Source organism: Lissotriton vulgaris, chromosome 6, assembly GCF_964263255.1.
Source record: "Lissotriton vulgaris chromosome 6, aLisVul1.2, whole genome shotgun sequence".
NCBI classification, from domain to species: domain Eukaryota; kingdom Metazoa; phylum Chordata; class Amphibia; order Caudata; family Salamandridae; genus Lissotriton; species Lissotriton vulgaris.
This window is the reverse complement of record NC_141694.1, coordinates 96452888-96479423: the sequence shown is the minus strand read 5'-3', so window position 1 is coordinate 96479423 and position 26536 is coordinate 96452888. Positions and strand designations below refer to the sequence as shown.

Genomic DNA, 26536 nt, shown 5'->3' with positions numbered 1-26536 from the left:
GTCCAGAAGAGGTCTATATCCCGATGGGATATCCTCTGCTTAAAAATGTGTCATGCCTTAACGAAGAAGGAGCCTCCTGAAGGGCTTAGGCCCCATTCCACCAGGGCAAAGGCAACCACCACAGCTCTCCAGCGTGGTGTTCCCATTTCGTACATATGCCAAGCTGCCATGTGGGCATTGCTGCATACGTTTGCCTGACACTACTGCCTGGATTCCCAGGTTTGCAGAGAGAGTCTCTTTGGTTGATCTGTGTTACATGATTTTCTGGTCTGACCCGTTCCGCAGTCCCACCCCCGGGGCTAGTATTGCTTGGGTATCTGTTTAAAGGTTAGGAATCTGCGGCTAGATGTCTCTATCAAATAGACAAGTTACTTATCTTCGGTAACGCCTCATCTTGTAGAAACATGATCTAGCCGCAGATTTCGTATGGACTCATCCCTCCTCCCCATACTGCGGAATTGGTTTTACGTGTCAGGGATGTACCCCTTCAGGACCCTAGCTGTTTTTTTTAAATGTATTTATTTTTTAACACACCATGGTCAGTCGTGAAAAGTACTGCCGTCAGCGCGCCAAAGTGGCGGTTATATTGATGACACAGACGTCACGACGATGACATCACGTGGAGTCGACAGACGCCATCCAACAGCGCGCAGTGGTACTACGGAAAATCTTCTAAATCCAGACTGACGCTGGGAAGTTCAAAGGTAAGCAATCTGCAGCTAGATCATGTCTCTATCAGATAAGGCGTCCCCAAAGGTAAGTAACCTGTCCATTAAGCCCAGAGTAATAAAACAGGAAGTTACTTTCTGCCTCTTGGATCTGCGGTATATGTGCAAAATGCAAGCTACCCAACATGGGTATGGCATGTTCTGTGCAGTGATTCAAGGTAGCTGCTCTTGATTCCCAATATTCCCTAAGGCCCGGGCAGCTCCACACCATGTACAGCAAATCTGCATTAACATTGTGACATCGTGGGCAGCCACATCCACGAGATAGATGTACTTGTTGAACTTCGCTGGGGTGAGATATGCCTTCTGCGCTATATAATATTATATCAAGCGGAATCGCATGTTGCGTTATACACTATTTGGCCCTTTCAACATGTTGCTCGACTCAGAATGCGTGAAGGGGCGCTGCACATCTCCTTCCCAATTTGCATGCCGAGGGAGAAGGGTTGTCACTGTATGCTGACTATGGGGGGCGGTGAGCCATCTAACTAGGTGGCGGCCTTGTCCCATGACATGTAAATATTGCAGTTTGAGATGCATTTGCGGTTCCGTTGTCATGTTTTCCCAATGCTTGTTCAGTGATGCTATGATTGTGTGGTGCATTAGGAACTGCCCTGGCTGCAGCCCAATACCCTCCACGAGTGAGGCAAACTGTATCAAAGTGCCATCATGGTACAGATCTCCAATGTCATGGATTCTGCTATCTCTTAAGTGTCATACATCAAATGCTGTGATAAACGTGGGGTCTCTGGGGGTACTGAAGAGGCAGAGGCGTATGGCTTTGTGCTTCGTGTAATGTATAAGCGCCTACTGAAGCACCAATACGCTATATTGAGCCGCAGCAGCACTGGCGCTTTATGCCTTCTGCATGGATGGAATAAGGAGAGAAGGGCTTGGCTGGACCAGGATGGAGAGTGAGTTGGTATATCCGATAATGAACGCTCAGAACCACCGAGCCACCCATTGTATCAGCGCAGCAAGGTAGTATTGCTCCAAGTTGAGTAATGCGAACCCTCCCTGACTTGTCAGCAGGTAGAGTTTCCGGATGGTGAATTTACTACGGGAGGTTCCCCAGATGAACCCTGATCACTTCCTCCAGAATTCGGAAAAAGGACGGCTGTTGGTATAGGGGCAAGTTGGTGAAGAGATACAGAAGTGTGGTAAAACCACCATTTTGATTAGGGCTACTCGACCCATGACTGCTATAGGGAGCGCTCCCCAGAACGACATCTGAGAGCGAATTGATGTCAATGCCCAACCCAGGTTACCATCAAGCAAGTCACTTTGCTGGTGATATTCGTACCCCAAGGTATCGAAAGTTATCCGTTTGCCACTCTATGTGCTCATCGTTAATGGTAAAGGCATGATTTGGTTGCGTTTATTTTCAACCCTGACAAGGTGGCAAAGTCTCCCAGACCGCATGATTGAATATACGTCTTTAAGGTATATGAGGAAGTCATCCACATATAGTGAGACTGCGTGCACATCATTGCCCAGCGGGATCCCCCATCCTGCCCCTGTGCCCGTATGGTTGCCACCAGTGGCTCAACGGCCATCTAGAACAGTAGTGGGTACAGCGGACATCCCTGCCTGGTCCCTCGTCCTGATGGAAGCAGAGATGTATGAGTCTGTCTGCACCCTCATCGTTGGTGCATGTTATAAGAGTCTGACCATTTTGAGAAAAATGTCCCAATCCCGTAGCTTGGCAGCACAGCGAACAGTTAGCCTCATTTCAGGATGTCAAAGGGCTTTTCTAGGGTTAGTATGTAATGTAATTTGGTATTTGTGAATTGCGTCTGTCACTCCGCAAGGAGTATCCTGGCGCTATCTTGGTGAGAGTGAGCCGTGAAGATGCTAAATAAAAGAGAGCCATAATTCGTCTGGGGCAGTGAACACCCAGGTCTTCAGGGCCTTCCTAAATTGAATTTCTGAGTTAAGTAGCCTTATATGAGGTGGGAGTAAATTCCAGGCTCTAATCCCAAGGAATGCCACAGTCTTTTCTCCTTTCAATTTATATCTGAAAGTGGGTGGTTTAAGCAGGTTCGCTGATGATGACCGGAGACCTGGTTGTGGTATATGGAGTAAATCGTGCTGCAAGATACTTCGGTCCCAGATTAAGCCTGGCTCTGTAGGTGATCATGAGAATCTTAAAAAGGATTCTCTTGTGCACCGGAAGCCAGTGAAGACTTTTTAATGCTGCAGATGCTGAGGATCTTCGTGGGAGTTTGAGCACCAACTGTGTCACCTCATGTTGCACCACCTGTAGCTTCTTAAGCATTGCTTGTTTAGCTCCCACAAGTTTTTTTTAAATTGCGATTTGATGAGACTGAAGTATGTCCCTGCTACAGCTGTGGTATGTGGGAGAAAAGAGAGGTTCGAGGCATATGAGCTGCAGATCCTACATTTAGCAATAGATTGTCACCTTGTGTTGGGCTCGGATGATTGCAGGTTGTTGTCTTCTTGGAAGAAGTCTTTGTAGTCACGAGATAGGTGACTCCTCCCTTGGACAATACTGCGCATGGTCATCGACTCCATCCTCAGATTGTTTTTTTCCGCCACTGGGTTTGGATGAAAGTTTTCCGCTCCGGCTAGAAAATACTTTTTTCTGCTTTTTTTCGAAGCAAGAAACTTCAAACAAACTTCTTTCGGCATCGAATAGGCTTTCAACATCACCAGCTACATTCCGGTACCTTCGGGCCCGGCTCCGAGGAAAGAGAATACGCCTTCCGGTGCCTCGGCACCAAAGAAACACCATGTGCCAGTTACACCACCTCCATTGGCACCGAAACATCCTTCGACACCGAAGGACTCGTCGGCATCGAAAATAAAACACCCTTCGGTGCCCAAAGACCAGGACACTTCGGCACCCGCACCATCGGTGCCGAAGCCAAAACCTGTACCAGACCCGAAAGCTTCGACTCCGAAACCTTCCGGTTCAAAAAACAAAGAGGGGAAGCCAATTTCCGGCGCCACAGGACCAGCAAAACCTGTCTCCACGCCGAAACCTCTAATATCGGTACCAAAGACCCCAGACAAGACTAAACAACCTTCTGCACCGTAAACATTGCCAAAAGACTCAGTTGCTCCTTCTAAGGCAAAAAACACTAGACAACCTCAATCGGCTCCGAAAAAATCGACGCCGAAGAAGATTATAGAAGAGGAAGAACTGTTTAGACCAGATCCTAGACAGAAAAAGGTCCATAATAATCCAAAGACTGGACATGTGGAAGCAATTCCTTATAAAAAGAGACCAGCAGACACACCACTTACACCTGTGGTTCCTGCAAAAAAGGACTGTGCAACGTCTCCAATGCACCCTTCCTCTCCTTCACCTTCTTCCTCTCCTATTACTCCATATGTGGAACCTATAACGTCTCCTATTCAATCTCCTGCATCATCACACCACACTGACGAGGAGTATGATTTAGGTGGGGGGGGGGGGGGGGGTGATGTTCCTGAGCCACATACATACCCTTTAGATGAGGATATCAACACAGAATATCCCAAGGATGATGATTCATATAATTTTGCACCAAATAATACATCAGACATCCCTGATCCTCAGTACTACCCAACAAAACCTTCCCCTACAGAGGACAGTATAGGGTTTAACCATTTATTAAACAGAGCTGCACTTTACCATGGGGTTCCTATGCACTCTGATGCCATTGAAGAGGATTTTTTGTTAGACACTTTCGAACAGTCACAAAGGTCTACCCAAATATTACCAATGATCAAGGGAGTCATTAACATGCTCCAGAGATTTTTAAAGATCCAGTACAGTGTAGGGTGCTATACCCTAGAATAGAGAAAAAGTATAGGCCAGCACCAGGTGATCCAGTATACATTAAGGGTCATCTGCCATTAGACTCCTTGGTAGTGTCAAATGCACGAAAAAGGGCCAACTCTCAAACTTCTGGGGATACACCCCCGCCTGACAAAAAGTCCAAAATAATTGATGCGTCAGGGAAGCGAATTGCTGCACAAGCAACAAACATATGGCGCATAGCAAACACACAGGCTTTACTATCGCGCTACAACAGGGCTCTTTACGATTAACTAGAAAAGTTAATGGAGCACCTACCAGATCAACACAAGGATCTGGCAGCAGAACTTTTACAAGAAGGCAAATTAATATCTAATGCCTCAATTAAATGCGCACTAGATGTAGCTGACACAGCATCCAGAGCAGTGAACACTAGTGTTATTCTCAGGCGTCACGCATGGTTACGCATCTCGGGTTTTAAGCCAGAGGTACAAACTACCATTCTAAACCAGCCCTTTAATCAGAACCAATTGTTCGGGCCAGAAGTAGATAATACATTAGAAAAGGTGAAGAAAGACACAGACACTGCTAAGTCTATGGGGGCATTACAATCCACCCAAACTAGAGGTTCTTTTCGCCGCTCCTCTCATAGAGGAGGCTCCAAGCAGACCGGCGCAGACACATCATCTTTTAAAACACACACACAGACCTCCTCTAATAAAGGCTATTTTAGTGGAGGATACAGAGGCAATAACAACAAGGGAAGAGGTAGAGGCAGTAACAACAACCGCTCCTCTTCCACTCCTAAACAGTGACTTCCCTCTGCCTCCCCTACAGCATTCCGCTCCTGTGGGGAGCAGACTTTCACAGTTCCTACCTGTCTGGAACTACATCACAACAGACGGGTGGGTAAGACAAATTATCCAACATGGCTACTGCATAGAACTCACAGCACCCCGCCCCCCCCCCCAACATACCACCCAGGCAGCGTCCAATGTCTGCAGAACACATAACTCTGCTTCAACAGGAAGTTCTAGCACTTCTACAGAAAGATGCTATTCAAGTAGTTCCGTTAGAGGAACAAGGAACAGGAGTTTACTCCGTGTATTTCCTAATTCCAAAAAAGGACGGGACATTAAGACCAATTTTCAACCTCAGGCCCCTCAACCACTACATACAATCAGATCATTTTCACATGATCACTTTACAACAGGTACTCCCATTACTACAACAGGGAGATTTTCTGTCCACACTAGACCTAAAGGAAGCTTACTATCACATTCCAATACATCCCGCGCACAGGAAGTACTTAAGGTTTGCCATACAAGGACAACACTATCAGTTCAAAGTCCTTCCATTCGAGGTCACAACAGCACCACGAGTGTTTACAAAGTGCTTAGCAGTAGTGGCAGCACATCTCAGAAGACAACAAATACATGTCTTCCCCAACCTCGACGATTGGCTCATAAAAGCAAGATCGTACAACCAGTGTGCACAACACACAAAACAAACAATTCAGACACTGCACAACTTAGGGTTTACGATAAACTACACCAAGTCGCACCTAGAGCTTTCGCACATTCATCAATATCTAGGAGCTGCTATAAACACATCAGTAGCTCTAGCGTATCCCAGTCAAGCCAGGATTCAAAGTATTCAAAACGTAGTCTCCCTTTTTCAATGCCAGCACTCTCTACAAGCCAGAGTGTTCATGAAACTAATAGGCATGATGGCGTCTTGCATCTTTATAGTTCCTCACGCAAGACTGCAAATGCGCCCATTACAAGAATGTCTAGCACAACAGTGGAATCAGGCTCAAGGTCAGCTCACAGACCTGGTGTTGGTAGAGAGCCGTACATATCGCTCTCTGCAAACACCAAAAACTTGACAAAGGGACAACCGTTCCTAGATCCAGTTCCACAGATAGTGCTCACGACAGATGCATCCCTCACAGGATGGGGAGCCCATCTCTTGCATTATACCACACAAGGTCAGCGGAACAATCAACAGAAACAGTTCCACATCAACCATTTAGAGCTGCTAGCAATTTTCCTAGCTCTCAAGACTTTTCAAGTATAAATCCAAAACAAAGCTGTCCTAATCCGGACGGACAATATGACAGCCATGTATTATGTACAAAAACAGGGGGGGGACACACTCTCTGCAACTGTCCCAACTTGCACAGAACATTTGGAGATGGGCCATCCCTCAAAACATACATCTGACAGTAGAACACCTTCCAGGGATCCACAACCAGAAAGCAGATCTGTTGAGTCGCCAGTCCCAACAGATTCACGAATGGGAGTTGCATCCACAAGTTCTTCAACCATTCTTTCAAATGTGGGGGCATCCACAAATAGACTTGTTTGCCACCCACGAGAACTCAAAATGCCCAACCTTCGCCGCCAGGTTTCCACACCCACGGTCGGAGGGGAATGCAATATGGATGAACTGGTCAGGCAGATTTGCGTACACTTTTCCGCCTCTCCCACTCATTCCACTAGTAGTACGCAAGCTCAGACAACAGTCTTCCAAACTAATACTAGTGGCCCCCACATGGGCACGCCAGCCGTGGTTCACCACGCTACTAGATCTCTCATTGGTTCCACATCAGAAATTACGGCTCACGCCATCCCTCTTAACACAGAACCATGGAGAAATAAGGCACCCAGAACCAAGCCAACTGAATTTGGCGATCTGGCTCCTGAAGTCCTAGAGTTTGGTTACTTAAACTTACCACTGGACTGTATGAATATAATTAAAGAAGCTAGAAGACCCACTACCAGAGCATGCTATGCTGCTAAGTGGAAACGATTTGCAATATACTGTAACAATCACATTGATCCTTTGGATGTTTCCATCCAAAATATCATTTGCTACCTTCTACATTTACAAAAGTCCAATTTGGCTTATTCTTCCATACGCCTGCATCTAGCAGCTATTGCAGCGTATTTACAAAATAGACAACATCTATCTCTCTTTAGAGTACCTGCAATAAAAGCATTTATGGAAGTATTAAAAAGAATAATCCCACCTAGGTTACCACCATCTCCAGTATGGAACCTAAACGTGGTCCTTACAAGACTCATGGGACCCCCCTTTTGAGCCGTTGCATAAGTGTGAACTGCAATTTCTAACATGGAAAACTGCTTTCCTTGTTGCCATCACCTCTCTCAGAAGAGTTAGTGAAATACAAGCATTCACAATAGAAGAACCATTTTTTCAAATACATCCTAACAAAGTGGTTCTTAGACCCAATCCTAAATTCCTGCCAAAAGTGGTTACTCCTTTTCACCTAAACCAATCAGTAGAGTTACCAGTGTTTTTTCAAAAACCGGACTCTGTTGTGGAAAGAGCTTTACACACTTTAGATGTTAGAAGAGCTCTACTATATTACACAGACAGGACTAAATCCTTCAGGAAGACAAAACAACTATTTGTATCTTTATCTCCCCCACACAAAGGCAATCCCATCTTTAAAGGAGGAATTGCTAGATGGATTGTAAAGTGTATTCAAATATGCGATCACAAAGCTAAACGTACACTAACAGTTCCTCCTAGAGCACACTCTCTCGCAAACTAGGAGCCTCTATGGCTTTCCTAGGAAACATACCACTAGAGGACATATGCAAGGCAGCAACATGGTCTACAATACACACCTTCACTAAACACTATTGTGTTGATGTGCAAGCCAAGCAGCAAGCTGCAGTAGGCCAAGCTGTTCTTAAAACACTATTTCAGTATGCTGCAACGGATACAAGTGACCACCGCTAGGGGAGACACTGCTGCACAATTGTTGCTAAATGTAGGATCAGCAGCTCATATGCCTCAACGGAAAATGCTACTTACCAGTATGCATCTGTTCTTGGCAAGTAGAGCTGCAAAATCCTACATGCCCTCCCGCCTCCCCAGGACTTGTATCCGTTCCAGTACTCATCTTACTTAGATGCACATGCATGGACATCCTTTCTCTTTACTTCTACTAACTCCATAATTTCCGATCATGGCGAAAAACAATCTGAGGATGGAGTCGATGACCATGAGCAGTGTTGTCCAAAGTAGGAGTCACTTATCTCGTGACTACAAAGACTTCTTCCAAGAAGACAACAACCTGCAATCATCCGAGCCCAACACCAGGTGGCGATCTATTGCTAAATGTAGGATTCTGCAGCTCTACATGCCAAGAACAGATGCATACTGGTAAGTAGCATCTTCCTTTTGCGTCAAATTGTACTCCCAAATTCTTAGTCACCTTGACCACGTCTGGCGGAGGGGTGGTCCCCTCAGGCCACCATTTGCAAGGCTGGAAAAGAACATCTTTCCCTATCGGGAGGATTTCTGTTTTGTCTGAGGTACATTTAAGGTAGTTAATCCTCATCCACTGGAGGACCGCAGATAGGCAACTTTTAAAACTAGATTCAGCATCTGAGGTAGTATTGTCTACTGAAAGGATCATTTGGGTGTTGTCTGCCTATGATGTAACTTCTATCCCAAATGAACCAATCAGAGGGATGAGCGGGGTCATATAAATGTTAAACAATGGGCTCAATGAAGAGCCCTGAGGGTCACCTATTGTTATGTTGCCCTCTGCTGAAAGGAACTTCCCCAGAGTAACCGCTTGTCTGCGGTTAGTGAGAAATGATTTGATCCATTCCAGCACCATACCGCTGTGTTCGAGACGCGTCAACAAAATAATGTGTGAAATGTTATCGAACGCAGCCGACAAATCTAAAAGGATCAAAACTGCATTCCTGCTTTTGTCGGCAATTGTTTTTAGGGTGTCCGTTATCTCCTGGAGATCTGATTCTGTGGAATGCTTTGGGCGAAATCCAGATTGTTGCGGGTGGAGGATATTATGACCTTCAATGAATTTAGTTAGTTCCTTCTGGACAAATTTGTCTGTTATTTTTCCTAAAAAGGGAATCCGGGAAATAGGGCAGAGGTTGACAACACCGAAGGGTCAGTGCTTTTTATTTTTTATACGTTTGACCACTACAAGCTTCCACTCGTCTGGTACAATGCCTGTTCTTAAAGTGGAATTAATTATATGATTAATAATAGGATTGACCGTATCTATGATTTTATGAAGAATCATCGGTGGGCAGGCATCTAACGGTGAGCCAGATTTGCATATTCCTATGGCCTCCTGTGTCTGCTCTAGCGAAATGTGTTCAAAAATTTGGACAGAGCCGACAGTGTCCACTGGAACTTGATCCAGGATAAAATCCTGATCAGTGACAGGAGTAACTGGGAATTCTCAATTTTTGCGAGGCGGGAAGCTCTTTCAGTTTTCTTTAGGGTTAGTGAATGACTTTACTACTGGAAAAATAACTTTTTGGTCTCGATTACCGTCCTGTATTTTATTAGTAAAATATTCTTTTTTCACCAATTTAATCTGATGATGATTGAGCTTTCTACTCTTTTTGAACGCTGTTTTTTGTTCAGTATTATACAGTTTTCTCCATTGCCGATCGTGTTGTTTACATAGCAAATGTGCTTGTGCCAACATGGGCATGAACCAGGGAGCCTTCAGAGCTTTCAGTTTTTTATTCTTGCCTTGTTTCTCTGGAGGAGAAAATTCGTTACATACCTTGGTTATCCAGGAGTGAAAAAGGCGAGAATCGAATTCTGTACACTGTCATTTCAGGGGTATTGGCCTGGGCACAAGTTGCTAACTTGGGATTGCCAACTAATTGTGCCCATTTGCGCCCTCGTTTCGGTTCAGGGGATGACTTATCAAGGTGGATCTTCTGAGGGATTCTAAGTGTGAGGGGAACAAAAAAGTGGTCAGACCATAGCTGTGGGGAGGGGGTATCGACAGATAGCCAGGGCAGATTAGAACAGACCCCATCCAGGGTATGGCCCGCCTGGTGTGTTGGACCCTCCACCAATTGATGCAGTGAGAGGATATTGTTTAAAAAAAGTTATCTTTACCTGGATCAAATCTGCCTTCTAGGTGAAGATTAAAATCACCTAACAGAATGAAATTGGATATTTAAGCGAGAGACGACTCCAGGCATCCGCAAGTGAATCAGGGCTCCTGAGAAAGACAAGGCGGCATTAAGGGCGAGACAAAAGCCAAGACTTTCTGCTCCCCTTGATTGTGTCCAGGTCAAAATAAGTACACATAAATGTGTCCCGTAGGATGATAGCCAGACCTCCACCTCTGCCGACCCTTCTACCTTTCCTATAGATCCCATAACCGGGTGGGAGTGCAATGGTGACGTCTGGGCTACACCAATCTTTCAGCCATGTTTCGGTGACAAATAACAGGTCGAGCTGTTGATCTGTAATTAGGTCCCTGACATCTTGGCCATGCTTACTCATAGATCTGGCATTGATAAGGCCACCTTTGAGTTGAGCCTTACCAGTAATACTGGTCACGCTGAATTTATTATCCGGGGTAGGTGACTCAGTGGGTGGGGTAATCCTGCAATGGTAGCAATATCAGGCTTCCATTATTTTATCCGGTGTCATTAAACATTAACGGGGTCCGCTGCTACTGAAATGATTAAGAGCATCTGATGTATACTCACATTTTTGGGGAATTTGGGCCGTATTTCCCGCCTTTTTTCCCGGCCTTGACCGAGACGTGCTTGCCTTTGGCACGCCGCTGTGCGCCTCCGGCCCACCATGAGATTAAGTGGCTGGCCGGGCGCGTGAACTATCAGAGCTCCGCCCTCCTCCCGGAAGTCAAACCATCCAAAGGACAGTTTGGACTCCAATCAAACCGGCAAAATGTCGGAGTTGGACTGGGGAAGCGGAGACTGACGATGCAAACGGCAGAACAACGCCAAGAAAATGTGCAAAATACAAGTTCAGTGCAGGTAAACAAATGCGCGCTAGGACTGAGATCTAAGTTAGTTAAAATGTATCCGGCAGCCCGAGCGAGGCCTTTGATTTACTGCATATCTAGCCACCCTGAAGAAGCGCTGCAAGTTCAGTTAAGTACTACGGGCAGGCACAAATCCATTTTGATCTGTGTGAACCAAAGATTCAGTCAGTAGTTAAAATATCGAAGTATGTAATATAGATAGTTAAAAATATCGAATTTTTAATAATATCACATTTTTTATAGTGTATTTTTATGTTATAATATGTGTGAAAAGTGTGCATTTATGTTATAATTCATTTTAATTAATGATATTTGTTTTTATAATTATTGCGTAATTTAATTCTGTAGCGGGTTGTGGTTTTATAAGGTAATAGGGTGGGAAGTAATTTAATTATAATTAATTAAATATGTAAATTTATTTATTGATAGTAGTAGTCAAATCAGAAGCGCCCGCTGGTCTGCTAATATTTTATAGTCTGCATTTAATATTTCCAGAGGGTTCGATATGAACCCAGTTCTGTTCGATCTCTCCCGGGTTTGGAAAGCGAAACTATTCGTGCCTCGGTCAGTGACCCACGTAGGACAGCATCCTCCAGGGCGGCAGTGTATAAAGCATAAAAGCGTGCCGCATATGCTTTATATTATTCTGCGGGTAGCCCTTCGGGCTGGGAGCTTTCCCCTTTGCCAGAGCGTTTGAGTTCACTAATCTCCTCTTGTTTGATTGGTGCGTCTAGTGTTGCGCACTGGTCCTGTGTTATGGCAAGCAGGTGTAAGGAATTCTGAAACCCGCTTGTGCGTTCCTGATTGTGAGATAGAAGTTTCGTATAGGCCGGTGTAGTGGCTTGTCATCTCCGAATGTATTCTGTGCTGCTTGACCTCAGTGGGCCCTGCTGCAAAGCGTACAGCATGGAAGGGGTGTCTAAATTGTTCCTGGCGTAGCAACCATGCCAGCAGTCTTCCAGGTCTGTCAGAGGCTGCATGCTCGTGCATGCTCGATGTGCAACGTAATTTCAACGGTTCCATTAATTCCATGTGCTTGCTGCACATCTTGCTTAGGCCCTGTGGATCTCCTAGTCCTGACACCGCCTGGGTTTGGCGTGATAACAATCCTCATTCCATCTTCACTATGTTAACAGTCAGCTGTTTGCCTATATTCCATGTAAGGCCCATACTGTGCCCTCTGATGACTACTTTGAACGCTTCCCACTCAAGAGATGTGTTGTGAGCAGTGTTCGCATTAATCCGTTGTAGGTATGAGTATATGGAGTACTGCGTGGCTGGAGTGTGGAGACCTCTCACATTGTGATCACACAGTGATGACATTAATTCGTGCCATATGAAATTTTGTAATTGCGTGGGACATTTGTGAGCTGTAGGCAACCTGATTGCTGTATGTTGGTTATGGTCATTTGAGTGTGTGGGGTCCGATAGTGCTCACAGTACCGGTGGGGGTGCAAAGAAAACGTGTAACTGTAGAAGAACATACCCGAAACTTGGGCCCGCCCAAACTGTGGCTTCGTAGCATGATACTTCAGAACATGTTAACCCATGTCGGGGTCACGTGCGCAGTAATGGTGGTCCTTGTGTGCCCTAACAATATAACATCCGAAGAGTCCTATACAGCTAGAGGATTATCAGCCTGTCACTCGGGCATCACGCCAAGTGACGACCCCACACCCCTGTGTCCCAGTGAGCAGGTGGCTTCGAATTTCAGTGTCCGCTGACTGGGCCTGGGTATTTGGGCCCATCTAGGTTGAAGGTACTTGGAGGTCCTTAGGTATGCTTGCAAGCCGCCGACAATCTGCAAGTAGCTATATTATGTTGTCTGAGGTTTGTGGCGTCACCACCGGGCGGGTTGGCGAGTCAATCCTCTTCATTCACAAACTTTGATGATCCTGTTTCCTGATCTGAGCTGTGCATCCTGTTGCTAATTGCAGCTGCCACTTGTAATGCCTCTTTCTTTCCACAAAGATTTGTTCCAGGTCGGGGGACCACATTTGATGGGGCCTCCTGAGTCGCACCCTTAGGTTTGCCGCGTCTGCGGTTGCCTCTATCTCAACACAGCTTCACCTGGGCATCAGCTGCAGTGCGCCCAGCCGCCAGTCTCAAGCCTCTGTTGGGAAGTTAAAGTGAGTGGCATCTTTTGCTATCTCTCTAAGTCAGGCTGGGAAGAGCAGAGACTAGCGTACATCCAGGTCTCAGAGCCGTCACTTCACCGACTGGAAGGACCCCCTGCGTCTTTGCACCTGTGCTGTGTAATCAAGAAACAACACAACATGCGCATTCTGCACCGTTATTTCTGGTGAGTTACATGTTTCTTTCAAAATTACATCCCTGTCCCTGAAATTCAGTAGTCAAATCAAGAATTGCCTGGAACTTGCACCAGGAGACGGTTGGCGGGACGGCACCTTGTGTGCCCACTCCACTACAAATTGAGGGGACAGTGTATTTTCTGGCATCAGCTCTTTCAACTAGTTTTTTGCATATGATATCGGCCTTCTGTGTCATCCAGTAGACCCACCACGTGTATATTGTTGCGCCATGACCAGCCTTCGCCGTCTTCTAGTCTTTCTTCCAAAACATGTTCTCTGTCTAGGTGGCTGTGTTTGACTTATTATATGGTCGCAGTTCCGTGAGCGCAGCCTCATTGGTTTGCACCTTGTCTACTAGCTTGCGGTGATCTGCATGCAACAATGTGAAGTCCCTGACGAACTAATCAATTTTGACTTCCAATGAAGTGCAGGTTTGATCAAGTGTTGTACTAAGTTTTTCTACTGCACTCAATCCTGTATTTTCGTGGCTAGTGCAAGGGGCAGGAGATCAGTGCTTGAAACTGCCTACGCTAGGAGCGATCTGTTCGGCACCGAGCGAGGGGCTGCTTTGCGAGTATTGGACCGTAGGTGACCCTTTGCCAGTTGCTGAGCCGTGGGCATGCAGCAGGTGGATCCCAGGGTGTGGGGGCACAGCTATAAGTGGTTGTATGCAAACACCGTGCACCGGCCACCCGTGTTATCATCTTCTCCAGACGAAACTAGCCCAGCTGTTGTAGTGGGGGGGGGGGTGCTAGCATTACTCTGGATCCTCCTCATGGAGTAGTTGAGCTATTTACTTCCTTGGGCGTACACTGTTTCTGCTCTGTGGAGCAGTGTATGGATTTCTGTGTGGCACTGTAGTTGACCTGGAATCAGTGTCAGCCCACCTAGCACCTTTGCCGCCCAGACTATTCCAATGGGTCCAGGGGGCCCTTGTGTCCACCTCTATCAAGTGGCAGGAAGGCACCGGTATATTGCGATGAGCAGATCCTTCACTATAAGTGTGTAGTTGACGAAGTGTTGGGTAAGCAAAACAGTCAGCTGATGAAGCGGCAGTGTCTCACTTCTGCTCTCAAAGGGTGACACCCGCCCACGGTTTGCTCCGCTCTCTGGGTCTTCCGGTGCATTGCCCAACACAAGCCGCAGCCAGCACTGCTGGGCGGTTCGATCTTCTGAACAGCAGCGCTAAACAGTCGATCAGAGCCACACCGGTCTCAATTGCTCCTCCGGCCGTTTCCACTCTGCGAACGCCGAGAGGTAAGCGATGAGAGGGGACTGGGTAGGCGGTTCAGGAACAGTTCAAGATTGGCTTCTCGAGCCGCCTCTCACATCTCGCGTCCTACGGCGCTCTTTCTCTGTGCGGCGCATCACGATTTCTTTGATCGACTATTCCAGTCATCGCCCGTTGCATCAGTATGTGGAATCCTGACGGTTTATTCCTTTTTTACGGATGGCTCTCTGTTGCAAGATAAAACTCAGGATAATACGGGCAGGTCAGGGAGCGCCTCTAAGGTGCGTCCACCTTCTTGGCTGCCTAGCCACGTCCCCCACACTGAATACCTTGTTGACAGCAAAGGCGGTCTTTATCAGCAGAGGCATAAAGACAGTGTTCTCTGCGAATGGTAAACACACACTGCGGTCTTTCTCTGGGTTTCCGCTTTATCAGCTTCAGGTGATATGTAACATCTGCAAAGTGTGATGGCAGTAGGTGAGATCGTCTCTTGCATAATCTCTCGTCTAAACCTCTCCTGACAAGTGCTAAAGTGGCTTGTATACTAAAACTGATCAAAAGTTGGAATTTCTGACATAAGTTTAGGAATGTATAACATATAGTTCTAGGCATGTGAGCTGTAGATCACATGCTTTTCATACTCCTGCCATCTAGTTTTGGGTTCGGATGTTTGCAGTTTGTTTTTCTTCGAAGAAGTCTTTCCAGTCACAAGGTAGGTGACTCCCGGTGATATTGCGCATGGGCATCGACACCATTGTTAGATTGTTTTTTTCCACCATCCGGTTCGGACATGAATTGCTGCGCTCCGGTATGACACGTTTACTTCGGTTTCCCTCGGTGCGCAAAACACTCACCCTCGACGGTATCGTTTTCGATCTCGTAATCCCATCCTCCGATTGTTGTATTTACTTAAACAACCCTCTTTCGATCGGGTAGCTCGTGGATGGCTGTCCGGCCTACTCGCATCGGTCCACTTCGTAGCCGATGGAACGGACTCCATTTAAATTCTGCCCTCTGTGCCACGTGAAGTATCTGCGCACCAACTCACACAAAGTGTGCAGCCTGTGCTTGTCTCCGGGGCACAGAGAACAGGACTGTGACGCGTGCAATGCTTTCCGGTCGAAAAAGATGCTTTGCGACCGACTGGCTCGACGTTGTGACATGTGGAGACAAGGAAGAACAAGATCCCTTCTCGGACTATGGCTCCGAAGGGGATGACGAAATTCCCGCAAGGGCAGCGTACCATGAGTAAAGATCCTCCCTTGCCCCAAAGTCCACCCAAACCCAAGAAGGCGGCTCCGGTCCAACCCCCGCCTCCGGGCCACAGTCAGCACCGAAACACAGCCAAAAGCCTTCCCGCTCCGAACAGAGCAGTTTGAAAACTAGCTCCAAACCAAAACCTTCCAGATCAAAGTTGAAGACCAGCTCTGGCCCACCCCCTTCAATGTCGAAAACGCTTACGGATCCAAAATCCTCGGCATCCGAAACCCAGGCACCCAAAACAGCCACATAAAAACTTTCTGCACCGAAACAGATGGACGTGCAGATCCCATCTAAAGAACAACATTTTGATGCAACCAAACTGGATCTGAAACAACCGGAGTTGTATATCCACCCAACTACTGGACATATCACCGCAGAAGTGGCAATTAAAAGAAAACCTGAGACGGAGGAGGCCTATCACATTCCTTTAAAAAAGAAGAATGTCTGTACTACTCCTTCTCTTCCTCCCCTTCCACCTCCTCCTTCTCCTCAGCTTCAACCTTTAATGATTTCACCTGAGCACTCACAACCACATACACCCGAAGATCAGGATGATGGGGATGGCCTGGTGACAATTAACCAATACTTCCAGACCCCTGGGCAGATTATACCAATTTCCCCACAGGGAATGATCTTGACCTGTACCCTACGAAGTCCTCTCCACCGGAAGACAGTGTAGGTTACATAGAGCTGCTGGGTAGAACTGCTAACTAACGTGGGGTTCAGCGGCCTAAAGAATCCTGGAAGAGGATTTCCTTTTTGAAACCCTTAGCAGCACACAATGATCCTCACACAAACTTCCCATGCTTAAGGTTATGATCAGGCACGTAGAAGATATCTTTAGTGACACCATCAGGGCCCGATCCTTATTATTAGGATAGATGAGAATTAAAAACCAGCACCATCTGATCCAGAGTAAATAAAGGGATGATTACCATTGGACTCCTTAGTGGTGTCCAATACTTGCAAAAGGGCCAATTTTCAAACCGGAGATGCTCCACCTCCAAATAAAGCTTCTTGACGCTTCGGGAAAAAGGGTAGCCTCTCAGGCTGCAAACTAGTGGCGCATCTCCAATACACAAGCGCTGCTAGGTAGGTACAACAGGGCGCATGCAGTCACATGATGGAACAAATCCAGCCTGGAGATGCATGGTACCCCCTAGCAGACTATTGGAAGACTGCCATGAAAACATGAGTTCCAGTCTGGCACCTGCCTGAGGAATATTCTAATGGTGAGGAATCTGTGGCTAAAGTGTCCACTAACAAAACATTACCAAAGGTAAGTCATTTTTCCTACATGCAGAGTCGCTGCACAGCCACTTACACTTCTTCAGCAGAATCTCGTGCTTGACTGAATACTATCACACACACAGCACCCGGATCATTTACCTCTTTCCAATCAGTCAGTGTCCTTATGAAGCACATTTAAAAAAAATGTTATTTGTGGTCTTCTAACCCAGATCATAAAGTATTTGTTTCCCCCTTATTCACTTCTGTAAGATAACTATGTTCGGTGTGCATATTAGTTTGGGAGATCCTATTTATTAGATGCCATCTTTCATGTGTTTCCGCAATAATAAGTATACCATTTTGGGATTATTACAATTTCTCAGTAGCAAACTACTTTCATTCCTCGATCATGTGCAATGCAATCAACTAACCTGATGGTACTAATGTTGAACAATAAAATGTCAGTTATCTATTGGTGAGTGATTGCAACTTCTCTCTCTACTTAGAGGATGAAATGATGGCAACAGAGGCCCAGCCACCACCTGCACCTGCAGCCGCTGAACTTTCAGAACTGGGGTTGTGTTTAATGAAAGATGAGGTAAGATAGCTGTGCCAGTCACTGGCTGTTCTCCAGTAAAAGATTTACTGTGAAATTCTGAGCAGAGTTTCGGGAACCTTGTTGGGATTAGAAATGTAACCATTGGTATGATAATCCCCAGTGACTTCTCAAAACTGCCTCCTCCAAAATTTGAGTCTGGCATACCTGGGGTTTCTGCCAAATTGTGAGGAATGATGATGCCAGGCACACCTAATACACTTTATTCCTTGCCACTTGTTTTCGCTTTTTCAGCTGTAAAGTGACAAAATAAACCTTTGCCAGATCTCGAATGTAGAGTTCTTCACACAGTTTGCTCTTCTCTGTAAATGTCCCCAATATCATATTTGATCTAGAAAACACATACAGCACTGAAGACTTCCCTTCCTGGCGCAAGGCACATCCCTAGACCATTAAGAAGCAGGGACTAAAATGGCGGCCGTTACCAACTCCGTGGCTCTAGATGAGTTTTCTTGCTCTAGATAGGGTGCATACCTATAACCTTGCTTCTGCTGCTGAAGGCAGTCCACAAGAAAAAATATAAAGCACTTTAGGTCTTAGGGTTCCAGAATCCATCCTGCATTAGAATTTGCTGTGTTTTCGTGTGTAGGTCTTAAATATGAGTGCAGGTTATCTCGTTCCTGTTTAGCATTTGAATGTTTTTACATAGTAGTGTTCACTGGTTACTTTGATTTGCAGTTTGAAATAGGCTCTTTAAAATAATTCCATAGATACTTATACCTCTGTCTGCATATTTCTTATTGTAAATAATCAGCCTTTTCTGCGCGTCACTGCAGAATTTTCACCTTTTGCTGAACTCTATTGATGCTGTCTTTAGAACTCCATACAGTTAAGCACTGCTTACCTGTAGTAAAGTGCCTGTGCTCCTCCTTTAAACATGATCGAATTGGCATATTTCTAATTGGTATATTAAACTTGCATATACGTCCCTAGAATATGTTACAAAGTGTACCCAGGGCCTAGAATTTAAATGCCACTAGGTAAGATCCCGATTAAAGTTCTACAAAAAAACGCTGACTGGGATAAATTCTTAGCCCCACTCTTCCAACATTGCCTGAAAAGTGGGAAAATACCAGAATCTTGGTGGGGGGAGTGTGGTGGTTCCTCTCTTAAAAAAAGGCGCAAGAACGAACCCTGCAAACTATTGACAAATAGCCCTCCTCAACGCCACTGGTAAGATCTTCGCGGCTTGCATTTTGGAACACTTAAAAGACTTGGCTTTTTTCGAGAAAAGTGATCCCTATGTATCAGGCTGGGTTTCGCCCAAAGCATTCTACATTGAACAACATTGCTGTGTTCCAAACAGTGCTCTATAAGTTAGTTACAGTAAATGCTGAAATGTTATATTCTGTTTTTATTGATTTTTCGGTTGCTTTCGATAGTGTAGATAGCAGACTCTGGGAAAATTTGTGAATATAGGGATACCTAAAGACCTCTTAACAATAATTATCTCCCTCCACACATCAACATAGTGCAGAGTCCAAATGGGGAGAGAAAAAGGTCTAACCAATCCTATCCCTTCGCGGAACTGACTGAAACAGGGATGCTTACTAGCTCCCCGATATTAGCGATCTACCAGGATGCCTTTATCCAATTAAAAATGACCCTCCTAAATTAGCACATTTTAACATACTCTGTTCAATGTATGCCGACGATGTCGTAAAACTCGACCATACCCGGATAGGCTTGCAAAGACCCCTGAATTAATTAAATCATTACGCAATCGAACACTTTCTGTTGCCAAACATTACTAAAACTAAAGCACTCCCTTTTAGTGGCAGAAGGAAGGCTTTATCTTATACATGGTCGTTAGGAGGCGAACCGATCGAGACAGTAAAAGAGTATGTTTATCTGGGCCGTATTTTTATTTCTAATTTACAAGATACAGCTCATCTCCAACACTTAAGTCGGAAGGCATGATTCCCATGTTGGGGCTCTACAGAGACTGTATCTGTCTATGGGAAACTGACATTTCATACCAATGCTGGAGGTTTATGGTGTGAAAATTCCTCCGATTCTATCATATGCCATGGAGTTCACACAAATTAAAACATGGCAATCTATAAAAGTTAAGGTGTAGTGTAGTTCCTAGTTTCCCACTAGGCCCTGCGCATTGGAATAACATAAACAGTAGTATCGACGTGGAACTGCGGATATTCCAGGCCTCCACTGACTATGCTAAACTTAATTAGGTTGTGTTACCAACTAGCTCAGAGGTCACTGGAAACTTTCTTCTCTGCATAGGAAGTGATCAGCTTCCTTGGCACAGACAAGAAGGGATTCAGTTTTCCAACAACCGTACAACATGACAACTTTGCTCCTCAGATCAAGAGTCAATCTCTAGGGTCGTGTGAAACAATAGACATGTATTTCACTCAGTCAGTCTAGTGCAGTTTACTTTCACGAGATGTAGAGAACAGAGAGACGGGCGTGTATCAATAAAGGTTAACATTTATTGAACAGTCTTTCTTCTCGTACAAGAGAAATGTATTGCCACAATTGCAATAACTGTTATTATAAAAAGTACGTACAGTAAGATAAATATTGCGAAATAGAACTGTAAAAGCATTGATATGGTTTCTTAGCCATACAATGGTTAAAAGTAATAAAACATATATACAGTCATATATACATTAGGCTAACATACTCAACTGGTGCTTCTAACTAAGCCTACCCCAGTGTGCCTGACCTAAGCCTAACACGTGAAAAGGGGGAGTAAGTAAGTAGCTTAAGTTAAGTTGGTTTTGCCAAGGTTTGTTTCAAGAATTCTCGTCTAAGGGTTTAGTCAACACCATACCTCTGAATAGAATGATGGAGGATTGGTATCTCCTTCAGGGGTCTCTCTCGATATCCCAGTCACCCGCGAGGGTAAACCGGAAGCGCCGGGACTGGATTTCTCTGCACGAGAAAGGCAGCGGCTCTCTTCAGCGCGTCGAGGAAGGAGGCGGGACAGCGTCCGCGGGCAGCTGGAATCTGCTGGATGTCTTCGCAGAGGACGGCTGTTCAGCTCCTTAAGCGTACTGCACCATAGTTCGCGCTGTAGCGGCGATAATGGTAATCAGCAGCTTCACCACCACAGGATAGCAGGCTGCAGCGACAGAGTGCTAGATTTACCAACACGGGGTCTTGCAGGCAGCTGGCATCAGCAACAGGCAACGAACATTGCTTAAGGCAACGTTGGTAATATTTATACCTGACAGGTGCCGGGTTTGACGCAAGTTTGCTGGACATAAGACGTCAATTAAAGATGTCACTAGGAAGTGATAGTTATCAGTTGCTCATTAGAGTTCCATTACTAATCAAAACATAGCAAGCGGGGATTTCCAGGTTTGCTAAGTTTTTATCTTGTTGAAGAACTCGGAGTGTTATCTAGGAATATCAGATAGTGACTGCTGCTCTGTCATTGCACTAATTGGTCGCAAAGGAAGTAGCAGAGAGTCATGCTGGAATGTGGCTCTGTTCGTGTGAGGCCAGAGATGACTTTTCAGAAAATCGCACTTGAACGGTTATGCCAATATAGGGAATAAATGGATTTATAGCCGAATAGGGGCATAAGGTCACAGTATCGATCAGGAACCTAGATTAACACGCAACAAAGGAAGGAACCATACTCCGAAAATTGTTGTCACAATCGGTACCAGTCCAAGCACTACGTCTTGAGCTATCAGTAACTGGAATCTCTGCTAGAGTAATTGCAAATATCATCAGGTGGGCGTACAACTTATCACATGCAGAGCCAGATACCTTAAGGCATCTGCTAAAACTGGAGACTTTTAGAGAGGAAGTGTCTGGGTATACTTTTAATAGGAATTTGGAAAAAGCATGTGAGGTTTCTCAATGCACTATCGCACTTTTACAGAAGTGGTCTCCAGCACACTTGAAATTGTTTTATAAACATTTGGCACCTAGAATCAGTTATGAATTGGATAAAGAGCATTGCATTCAATTGAAGCATTACAAAGGGTTTGCAGAAAACATAGAATTTAAAAACCTATGCTCCCTATTTACTCTTTCAACGAGGTAAGGCGCTGTATCCTACTCTTACGTTTGGGTATACTCCCTCTAGCAACATTCTTAGCTAGCTGGGAAGGTACAAATAATCCCAGAGGCTTATGTGATTTATGTAAGGGTAGCCGACAAGATTTTCTTCACGTTTTACTAATCTGTCCTAATGCGAGTATAGTAGCGGCACGACGTCGATATATAATTCCAATTCAATTAAAGTATGATGCACTTTTAGCCCAAGATTTAATTATGTTGTGTAACTCCAGTCAATGAATTTGTATGCCTTAACTTGTATGTTTTTAAAACGTTTTTTGAAGCGGTTTTAAAATGAATCGGAAGTTTCTATCTTCTCTTTCTAGAATGTTGTATGGGTAGGTGATAGAACATTTTTACTGCTCCATTTTAGTGTGTTTTAATGCGAAATGACGTATCGGTAGGCGATAGAACATTGTTACTGCTCCATTTTATAGTGTGTTTTAAAAGTAAAAGTTTTATCTAATCATTTTAAATTCAATAATTGTATTTCTGTATTTGTTGATCTCAGTTGAGGTCTGAATCAAATACAATTTATTGATTGATTGATAAAATGCCACTAGTGGACTGCTGCACCTATTGTTCCATCCACTACTGGCAGAGAAAACATGGCTTCTGACCTGCCAATGTAGCCTTACTGTAGCCGGGTAAAACCTGCAGTTCGAACTGCCCAAATAAACCTTTTTGACAGGGCCAAAATCTCTCTTCTAACTATTAATAAGTCACCCCTGTGTAGGCACAAGGCAAGCTGCATGGTGTTTAAAAGTAGGTGTGGCGCCGCAGCTAGGGCGACTGACTCCGGAATCTGGGGATCACGGTTCGATCCCTGGGGCGGGCGGCAGATTAGCCCAGCACCATGTGACTCTGGGCAATAGCTTGCTTAATCTTCCCGACGGCCCCCAGCGCCTAGAGACCCTTACGTGTGATTGTGCACTATACAAATGTGGATTATTATTATTATTATTATTAGGACATGTGACTAATAACCACCACTCATTACTTTCATATTTCACTATACTAATTCAACACTAATCTTTCATGGGTTCCGGAGTAACGTCCTACTCTTCAACACTCCATCAGGGATAACACGCACTATATAAATACAAACCGTTTTTCCTTCTTTTATCCTTCTGCTATCCTTCTCAATCCAAATAACTGACTAACCTATCCACCACTTAAATTACTTTCAAATTTCACTATACTAATTCAACACTAATCCTTTTTGGGTTCTAGAGTAATGTGCTACTCGCTGAAAAAGTGCTATGACACCTAGTCGGGGGTAGTAAGCTCTATATAAATGCAATTACAATACATGTAGAAATTAAATGTTAACATGTCCTTACAGTGACTAGCATCCTAAAGCTATTTTCTACTGTGGCAGACCTAGCCATCATATGTAGAAAACCAGAGATTAATATCCAGAGACTTAATATACTGTATCTAAGGAATAAGACTAGCAAGAAAGATGTTCTATAGCATTTATGGCTGTAGATACACATGCTCTGCATACTGCTGCCATCTAGTACATGTTTTAGAGTTGTGCAATTTGTTTTTCTTTGAAGAATTCTTTCAAGAAACAAGGTAGAGTGACTCCTCTCAATGATATTGCGCATAGGCATCAACTCCTTTGTTAGATTGTTTTCTCTCCGCCGTCTGGTTCGGACCTGTGTCTCTTTGCTGTGTTAAACTCTGTTCGGTACAAGTCTTTGGTCCTATCCTGTGTTAGGTATAATTAATTGTGCTTTTCCATTTCTGCGCCTTTTCAAAAGTGTGTCGGTGTTGAGGTGTTTCTAACGAAGCAGACACTTTTTCAATTTTGCCTGCTGTATCAAGCCAAGTATTCGCACACAGACCAACATCTTGGGTGTGCAGTTTTTACCTTTCGCCCGATCACCGTGAGGCTGACTGCAACGCATCCAAGTCGTTCCATTAGGAAAAGAATCTCTGGGCTCAAAGGACGCCTCAGCTGGAAATGTCTTGTTGTACTGATGACGACACTCCTGACATTTTCATAGAAGAGCATGCTGCCGAGGAGTAAGAAGAAGCTTTCTCTGTCAAGGAAATATCCGCCTCCGATGTGAAGGAGGAAGTGAAGTACACTCTGCCACTCGGGCAGCGCGTGAGTACTGTCGACCCATACTCTGTTCCACCACCTAAAGAGCCTTCTATTATTTGAGTTCACCGGACCAGCACTGCCACCTGGCTATGGTCTGACCCGAAAAAATATTTCAGAAGCCTCACCTTTGGGCCCAGCAGCAAAAAGTTCCTCCGAGGTTAAACTCTCCGTTTCGACCGCCTCGAATCGAGCACATTCCTTGGTCTCAACCCCACCTTCAAGGCAAAATTAGCAACCGACCAAAAGCATTCCTTATCCTCCAAAGCCTTGATCCAGAAAAACGGACACGAAAACCCCAAAGCTTTAATCAAGCTTTAATCAATTTCCATGTCTCCGACTGAGCAAATCCTTGACAAAATGAACATTAAAAAGAGAAAGATCCATATTCAAGAAGGCACTGGGCGAATAATTGCCTCTCCCCCACCTAAGAGGCAGTTGGCTTTTGAGGATTATATTGGATATGCTAGTGCCTCTCAAAAAGAGGGCAAAGGACAGTGCTGGGGAGGCATATCTCAGACAGGCGGCGACAACAGCCATCAACGCGTCGGGCGCCGCTACAGCGCTAGATGCTCCTATCAGAGTGGAGGAAGTAATCAGTGCGATTTCCCATCTCAAACCTTTGAAATCGCCGGGGTCAGGCGGCTTCTCAGCCGGTTTTTATAAAACCTTTTGGCAACTCCTAGCTCCGATTTTAACTCGACTTTCAGAGTCCGGGCTCCATCCCTGCGGATATGCTAGAGGCAGACATAGTTGTCATTCCCAAGCCCGGGAAAGATGCCACTCGGTGTGATGCATATCGGCCAATCTCCCTACTCAATCTAGACCTGAAACTCTTTACGGGTGTCTTAGCAGCCAGATTGGGCCCGCGTCTACCTGGCATTATCAAACCCGATCAATTGAGCTTCATACCCAACAGGCAAAGCAGCGATAACACCAACAGGCTAGTACACCTAATAGACAAAGCCCATTATATGGGATTAGATGCCCTACTACTCTGTCAACGCTAAGAAAAAAAATTGACAGAGTGGACTGGGGGTTTCTGGACAAAACGCTAGAGCACTTTGGCATAGGGGACCGCTTCCGGGCTTGGGTCGCAAGCTGTTATGACCAACCCAGAGCGACGATATGCATAAACGGGGCCAGCTCACGGCCGTTTGATATCCGGCGAGGCACAAGACAGGCGTGCCCTCGATCACCCCTATTCTTTGCGCTTTACATCAAGCCCCTGGCGCAAAGGATAAGAGACAACCCCGATATTTTCCAGGGTCCCCTTTGGTGGGGAACACACTATCAGCTTATATGCGGACGACATCTTAGCGACCCTCGACACGCCCAAACGATCTGTCCGGGATTTTCTATGGAAGTTGTAGGAATTCGGAAACGTTTCAGGCTTTAAAATCAATATGGGGAAGATAATGCTTCTGCCCTTGGGTCTAAATGAGAACGCACCTGAAAGCATATTTCAAGAGTTTGGGGAACTACGACCCACAAACCGAGATCCCCTACTTGGGGATAACCCTGGCCCCCTCCACTGAACAAACAATTGCGCAGAATTGTGCCAACCTCATCCCAAACAATGCAGGATCTACGAGGGTGGCAGGCCCATCCCTTATCGCTGCTATGCCGCATCGCAACTGTAAAGATGTCCATTCTGCCTAAAATACTATATATATATATATTTCAGACGATACCGGTAGGGCCCCCCCATGCGCTACATTTCCAAATTGTAAAAAGAGATACAGCACTTTATATGGGCTGGGAAAAGGCCGCGGATACGTAGAGTCTATCCTGCCGACCCCCGGACGAGGCAGGACTAGAGATTCCCAACTTACTGAGCTATTACAGGGCAACACAACTTCGCTACCTTGTGGAATGGAGCAGACCCAAGTCAGAAAAGAAATGGCTCTTCCAAGACAGGGCAATGGCGCGAGTCTCCCTTTTTCTTAAAACGTTTAGACAGACCAGCATATCCAAACAAATCTCCCATTACCGGCTCAGTAATGCGAGTATGGGATGCAGTGGCGACCAAACAAAAACTCACCTCCTTTCCCTCGCCCCTCACACCCCTGTTTGACAACCCAGAATTCCCACCAGGGCTTGAGGTGCGAGTGTTCCCACAATGGCGGGCCTCTGCCTGCAAGTCCGCAGGACACCTATTTGACCTTAATGGATTCCTCAATTACACCGACCTGCCTGACTGGTAGGTTATTAAGGACCCCAAGCGGTTCCAATACTTCCAACACCGTCATTGGTTATTACAGCTCGAAACACGCCTCCTAGTCAGTAGAAAGCTCACGGCCTACGAGAAAGGGCTCTTATCCAAAAATTCTGATCGCAAAACTAATCTCTGAACTATATCAATTGTTGCGACCCCCGGCTCCGGCGCTCGGCCGGGCAACGA

General features: G+C 45.4%; 1 protein-coding gene across 2 annotated transcripts in view; it reads left to right on the top strand.

The window, feature by feature from the left end:
* The window catches only part of XPO5 (exportin 5), a 762403-nt gene that overhangs the window by 639025 nt on the left and 96842 nt on the right, over positions 1 to 26536 (top strand). For both annotated transcript variants that reach the window (XM_086926019.1, XM_086926020.1), the window contains exon 28: positions 17872 to 17963. In XM_086926019.1, the coding sequence (XP_086782145.1) occupies positions 17872 to 17963 (92 nt within the window). The remainder of the gene's footprint in view (positions 1 to 17871; positions 17964 to 26536) is intronic.